Source organism: Populus trichocarpa, chromosome 14, assembly GCF_000002775.5.
Source record: "Populus trichocarpa isolate Nisqually-1 chromosome 14, P.trichocarpa_v4.1, whole genome shotgun sequence".
Classification (NCBI taxonomy): Eukaryota; Viridiplantae; Streptophyta; class Magnoliopsida; order Malpighiales; family Salicaceae; genus Populus; species Populus trichocarpa.
In genome coordinates this window covers 17470571-17477815 of record NC_037298.2, presented here as the reverse complement: position 1 = coordinate 17477815, position 7245 = coordinate 17470571, and the positions used below count along the sequence as shown (strand labels likewise).

General features: G+C 34.5%; 1 protein-coding gene across 1 annotated transcript; it reads left to right on the top strand.

The window, feature by feature from the left end:
• Positions 1 to 481: 481 nt before the first annotated feature.
• On the top strand, positions 482 to 6271 carry LOC7455709 (exocyst complex component EXO84B). The gene is made up of 7 exons (XM_002321271.3): positions 482 to 616; positions 812 to 909; positions 991 to 2044; positions 2590 to 3069; positions 3369 to 3554; positions 4410 to 4534; positions 5464 to 6271. Exons 1-7 carry the CDS (start codon positions 482 to 484, stop codon positions 6077 to 6079), a joined length of 2694 nt encoding a protein of 897 aa, XP_002321307.1. The 3' UTR covers positions 6080 to 6271.
• The last annotated feature ends 974 nt before the right edge of the window (positions 6272 to 7245 follow it).

Genomic DNA, 7245 nt, shown 5'->3' with positions numbered 1-7245 from the left:
GTTTCTATATAATTAATTGATTTTGATCTTTTTGAAAGAGTTATTATAATCTCAAAACCTGATAATAAGTTTAAGAGATTAATTATAATAATCGAATAAATACATCTTCATGTCAAATACTTTATAAATCAATATTCTTAATTGTATTTTGGTGTTTTTTTTTTTGGCAACCAACAGCTTGACATGAAGATAAAACGCACCGGTTTTGGCCATCCTCGTCTTAATTGGCGCCAATTAATTAGTATTTTAATTTTTAACCAATGAAAAGAGGAGAGAATCGAGATTGGAGGACTGAAGGCTCGAAGTTCACGAATGGAGAAAGACAAAAGGGTGCCCTGTTTAAACGAAGGAACCAAAGCTGCAGAAAAGGACACCAGAGACCTCCAAAGTCCAAGCATACCTTCTTCTTCTTCTTCTTATCAATTCGTGAATCAAAATCCATTTTTACCTTTGTTCGCTACTTGATGGAAAATCGATTCCAATGGAATCATCTTCAACGGCTACTAGATTCCGCTTCAGAGAATCCGAGAATTCAAACGACTCCGACTCCAGCAGCTCTTCCATTTACTCTGACAACGGCGAACACGACTCCAATCTCCATTCCATGGCCGGAAAGGTAATTATAAAGTTTGAAGTATATATTTTGTTTTTTCAAATTTTATTCTTAGCACATAAAGAATATATAACTTAAACTATTAAAATAAATTGACAAAAGGATGCAATTGAGTACATGTATACAGGTTTGGGACTGATACATATATATACACAAGAATTTGATTTTCTTTTGTTTTTATCTTCTTTGATTTTGTAGGGAATAAAGCGCCTTTGTGCGGAATTATTGGAGATACAGGCATTATCGGATGATGATTTTCATCAAAACATCTTCTCTAATTATTCTACGTTTCTCGGGTAAAAATTCATCTTCTTGTTCCTCATTTTAGTGTAAAATGATCTATCCTTTATCTATCTATATATTTTCTGAATTTGTAGAGTATTTGAGGAAGTAAAGGACATGGAAAAGGAGCTGATAAAACTTAAAACGCAAGTTTCTACACAAAAAGGGCTAGTAAAAGAATTGATTGACGGCGTGTACTTGAAGTTGTTATCAGAGGAAACAATGGAATCAATCATTGAAGAATCTGAAATGGACGAGCCACCTCCCTCAAATCAGTTGGAGGTTCACATCGATGACATTTTAGAAATTCTGGACACTCTGCTGTCAGAAAACAGGATAGATGAAGCAATAGCCATTTTAGAAACGGAGGAAGAGAATTTTAAAAGAGTGGAGGTTGAATTAGGCGATGTGCCATCGGATGTTTTGATGCTATACAAGTCTGTGATTTCTGAGAGGAAAGCAATGCTTACGTTGGAATCAACTCTGGTGGCTGAAAATCCAAGAATAAGTGCCCCTGAACTTCAAAAGGCGCTGGTTGGAATCTGCAGACTAGGTGAAAGTCATCTTGCAACTCAGTTATTGCTGAGGTATTGTCATTCGCGTATTGCTCATGGAATACATGATTTGCAGAATTCAAAGGTGTTTTTACATGGGGTGTACATCAGGGAACTTTCGAGGCTTGTTTTTTCTATGATTTCTCAAGCTACGAGGAGCTTTATGAAGCTATATGGAGAAGCTTCTCCTTTTTCTTCAGAATTTATTCAGTGGGTCTATGAAGAAATTGAAGTCTTTGCTGTTTCTTTTGCTAGATATGTTATATCTGTCTCAGAGGTAAGCAGCAGACTGTCCACAGCTGTAGAATCTGTGCAATTTGCGTTATCATATTGCTCTTTGTTAGAATCTCAGAGATTGGTGTTGAGGCCATGTTTGATTGAGCATGTTCGCCCTTGTATGGAAGATGTTCTTCTGATACATGTAGACCATTTTAAGAAAGTCATCGGCATCTTCACTGCAACTGATGCTTGGGTTTTAGGTAGATATCTTCTGTCTGGAATTTTAAATGAAAGCTGCTCTTCTAATGTTATTGGGGAACGACCAGAATATTGCCTTCTCACCAGTAGCGGCAGGAAGTTCGTAACTGTGTTGCAGGTTTGCTTGCTTATTTACAGTAAAAAGTATCATAAGTGAGAGGTCAGCTGCATATTGAATTGTTTTCTGCGCTAAATTTACTAATCAACTGGATATACAGAAACGTTTTTTTTTTTTTTTCAATTCAGCAGCTTTAAATCTCATCTAAGCTAACTTCTTGGAACTCTTAGAGACTGCCATGGATTTTACAGCATATATATACAGTCATCATCTATATTCTTAGAAAATGCCAACATGTTCACGTTGATTAAACCAGTATACTGCGGGCTACAATGAGAGCTCCTAATGTTAAATCCATTTTTTCTGCTGTCTTTATTTTGGAAAAACTCACAAGGCACAGTAGCCAATATTAGCAGGGAACCTGTTGGATTTCTGGAGGCATATTTAGTAAATTTAAGAACTCAAATACCCTTTCTTTATCTCCTTTTGGTGTCATGACACAATTTTATTCTTCGGAACTGACAAAAGTAGGAAAGAAACAAAGATTACGAAGCATGCTCATAGTGTATGCAATTCTGCTAATATCTTTTTTTTTTTTAATTCAGGCTATCACTGGAGATGTTACCCCTTTGATTGCACTTCAATTGGAAGATTCTATCCTCAGAGGACTCATGAACCTCTTCTCAGAGTACATAGCTATCCTTGAAAGAGCTATCACCTCTAAAACAAATGATTCAGGCATAATTTTAGCAGAGACAGTGCCTCAACAAGTTTCTATTCTGGCAAATCTATCAACACTTGAAAATCTATTCTCTAGCACTATTTTAAGTGTTTTTGGAAGCAACAATCCAATTGATTCTAGGCTAATGAAAAACCAGTCAGTTGGTTTTCATCAGCAGGAACTTGAAAGTCGTGTACTATTCGTTCAAGATGCATCTGCTAGGCTAAAAGCTCATTTCTTCCAGCAATTTGTATGCAGAATGATGTCTCCTGAGATTGGCTGTAAACTGACCCCCCAAAAGTGCATGGACAGTGAGGTAGATCCTGGCCTGGTTCATGATTTGGTGCCCTCTGTTGCCTTTCAGGTATATTTTCTTCCTTCAGAGAGGAACTTGATGACCTTGCATTTATAAAGCATTCACCAAGTGCTATTGTAGTCCCGGGTAAAAGAGAAAAAGGAAAAGGGAAAGGGAGGAAGAAGGAAAAAAAGAAAGAAAGAGGGGAAACTTGTGTTATAGTTGGCCCTATTTTTTTGTTATGCATTAGGTAGGACAGGGTAAGAAATAAAAAGGTCTAAAGGCTTATATTCATTAGTCAATTTCCTTAAGTTGTCTGTTGACAAAATTCTACTCATACTGTTCTCATTTTGGTGTGCACCAACCAGGTGCTGTTTCTTGAACTGAGAAAACTAGGTAAACTTACAGACGAGGATGTTTTTGAAATGGATTGGTTGATGGAGCTAATGAGGGAATTGATTGAGGCCATATTTGTTTGGATTTCAAACGACAAAGAGATATGGGGGAATATTGAAGAAAAATTGAATTTGGAACATCCTGACATTCGGAATCAGGTATGTGCTATTGTTTTATGCTTGGAGAACTGCTTATTGCTAGTTTGTTCTTGTATCTGCTCACATTTTGTTGTTCACTATCGAGTTTTGCTGTAAGTTGACCACCTGACTTTCTTTTCTCTATATACTGCTGACCAGCTTCATCAACTTATTTGCATTATTGCTGTCTGTTTTGCATATCTACTCGGACAAATCTCATGCTACTCACTAATTTGTGCCTGTGATATGGTTCCCAATTGTCTGTCATAACAAAGCAATCCTCTATGGTCATTTAACCCTATTAAAGCCATAAATCCTTGCTGCAGCTGATCCTCTTGTCTCTAAATGTATCCTTTGCCTCTATGGTTTTCCTACCCCCTATTAACTTAGTTGTCTTGTCACTTTACTCCTGCAAAATCAGAAACTTGTTTCTCAAATTCTGGTATTATCGGTGCATATGGTAATCACTAAATAATATTGAAATGACATTTAAATATTTCCGGCTTCTGCAAATAAATTTCAACATTTACTGGCCATAAATATCTCTTAAACACGTAAACTGTTTCTACATTTTGCTCAATTTCCTGCGAGTTCTAAAAATTATAGTCAGTCAGATAAAAAACTTGATGCCAATTCTTCTTTTCATACTTCTAAGATTATTATACTTTGTGTTGGCGAGATTTTGACTGAACTTCTCAATTTTGGTAAAGAATATGTATTTGGTTCACACATAAAAAGTCGTCAAACCATAAATCTTGTTGGTCTTTTAATGGGTTTTCTACATGCACACACAGCTTTGTTATTCTGTCATTTGTTATTGTGATTCTTAAGCATTAACTCAATGTTTTCCATTTATGTCCAACGTCTCTGAAACAGTTCGTTCTGGACATGCATTTTCTGGCGGAAATCATAAGGTTTGGAGACTACTTCTCCACTAATCCCTCGGTTCCTGCAACTCTCATGAAATCAGTATTCGATTCAGCAGGATTGGATCCTACAAGGTAATTCTTTGAGTTGATATTCTGGTGATCGATCCTGGAAAACCATCATTACTGTGTTTATAATACGCGCGCGCGCGCGCGCATAAAACAATTTTTAGCTTCGATGTTTCTCCTTGTTTTGTTCTAGAATCATTATAATACTGTTTATCAAAAAAAAAAAAAAAAAAAGTCTGATGATATTGTGCTTTGGATATGTATGAGCTAAGCCTCTCAGGTCTTGCATCTTGTAATTTAAGAATTTACCTCTTCCAGATTCCATGTTATAAGAATGGATGTTCTGGTCTGCCATTTCACATCACTTGCACGGAAAAATAAGTGATAACAGTAATGGTAGAAGTGTAAAAAAAAAAAACAAAACAGTAAGCTGCCGTGTAGGATGCATTGAAAAAATACTGGAGAAAATCTAATGGCTGCATCTGAAAGAGTGATAATTTTTCTGTCTGCTGTTTCATAGAAGCAAGAAATCTCCTGGCCCATTTTATCAAATGATTTGAAAAAAAAAGAAGAAGAAGAAAACAGGCCTGCTATTTTTTTAATATTGCAGAATTATTAGATTTTGGTTCATAAAGGAAGGTTAGTTCCATCTGTAAGGTCATTCATAAAAATAAAATGAAAAGGTTAGTATCTCTCAGGCAATTCTAGACGTCACATCATGATTCAATTAGGCATCCTACCATATGTGTGTTTACAAATGTGTCCTAGCAGTTTGAAAGACCCTAAAACAAGGACATGCTTGGCTTCAAGTTTTTTCAAAAATCTTCAAATTTCATATTACTTGTTTAGTATGATGGGAAGAAGCTTTACCGTGTGGAGGAGTAATTTGTAACCATACTTCTCATTAATGGCAACTACCAGTAGGCCCACATATATCTCTACAACTTGAAATTTGTCAGCTTCCCTGAGTATAAAATTAAACAACTGTTCTGCAGAGATGCTGATGATGGATGGATTATGAAAGCGGCAATTGAAGCGATTGAAAGGCTGGTGAAGATTGAGGAAACAGAATCACCTTCAGATGATGAGCTTGTAGGGATCCCTGTAGAGGAACCACCTGAAAACCATTCTGAGCATGCAAGTGAAACTGTGAATGATGATGGCACATATTTTTCAGAGGATTCTCTAATGTTGGAGGAGAATGCAGCGACCACAGGTGCATTAGAAGTCTCCATTGGCAAGGGAAACGCGAATTTGAATGCAGAGTTGAACCATGCTGGACAGTCCCCAGATCTCTTGAAAGACAAGGGTTCTATTAATAACGGTACAACATGCCTGACCGATGTTTTTGGAAACATGGAAGATGTTGAATCTGGAAAAGCAGCTTATGATAAATTTCATTTCGATCAGGAAACCATCTTACCACACCTTCTGTTTTCAGAGACTGTCAATGAAGCTTCTGAAGTAGGGTTACCAACTGAGAGCAAGGAGATGATGTTGCCAGGGAGTGAAGTTGTTTCTGGGGAAGATCCAGCCAGTCTACAAGGTCATGATTCAATCCCAGCAGCTTTTTTTCTGAACTCGAGGACAGACAGTGTGAAAAATAAGTAAAAGGATGCAAGAGCAAGACATCAATTATGAAGGATTTACAGGAATGACATGGAAGAGTTTAGAGGGAAGCGCTATTATGATCTCCTTTTCCTTTGCTTATTATTTCGTGGCATGAATGAGATTGATGATGTGCAAACAGTTCAAGATCATACTGTTCTTTGGAATTTAATGAGAAAATTTCGATAGAACTAATTGAAGTTTTTCTTTTTTCTTTTTTTTCCCAGCAAACAGCAAACAAGTCAGTTCTGTGAATTTTGATTCTAAAAGTAATAGCAATCATGAAAACAATTCACAAAAACTATTATGATTTGAGGAGAATTAAAATATAAATTTTTAATGAAAGACCTAATTTTTTAATTCATGAACATTTTTTATTTTTACAAAAGAACATGTATTTTTTCATGAGAAGCATTGGTTTTTATGTAAAAACTTATTAAAACCATGAAAGCAAGTTTCAATTAAAAATTAAAAACTTATTAAGAACATGTATTTGAAAAGTTTTTCTTTAAAAAAAAAAAAAACGTTTACGATATAAAAGTAAGATCCTAAAATCGAAGGAAAATATGCATAAATGGACCCATTTGTGAAGATGAAAATGGACCCATTTGTTTTATTTGGTTTTTAATTTGGTTTTTTTTTTATTTTAATTATTTTTTATATCATAAATTTAAATTTAATTTGCCTCAAATTAAATTTTGCAAATTCATTAAACATCTTGAATTCGCAAGAAATTAAAAAAAATATCAACACTTAAAATATCACCAAATCTAACATGCAAGGATAACATTAGAAAATAATAAAGTTTAATGATAAAAATAAAATATTTTAAAAATATAGAATAGTGCCATCAATAATGAATCTTGGCAAATGCATAGCAATGCACATTAAAAAATGATATTCCTTCAATTTCTCTGTGCTACTAATTTGCTACATTAAAAAAAATTATTTGTATTGAATATTGATGAGTATTGTTTTTTTTTTTTTTTTGCATATCATGTATATAATAATTAGAAAAACAATTGTTAATATTATCATAAAACTAAAAATATTATTTAAAACAATAAAAAAATAATTTAAGAATTATTTTAATTATTTTTAATTATACTAAGATTTGAATAAAAAACTAAGTAAAAAATAAAACTAGAGGATCTAGGAAGATGTTAGGC

Bases quoted from the DNA above. Each gene is read 5' to 3' on its own strand.
- LOC7455709 (XM_002321271.3), top strand. From the start codon at position 482: ATGGAATCATCTTCAACGGCTACTAGATTCCGCTTCAGAGAATCCGAG. The intron at 3,070-3,368 runs GTATATTTTCTT...TGCACCAACCAG, and splicing joins TGCCCTCTGTTGCCTTTCAG to GTGCTGTTTCTTGAACTGAG. The intron at 4,535-5,463 runs GTAATTCTTTGA...ACTGTTCTGCAG, and splicing joins GCAGGATTGGATCCTACAAG to AGATGCTGATGATGGATGGA.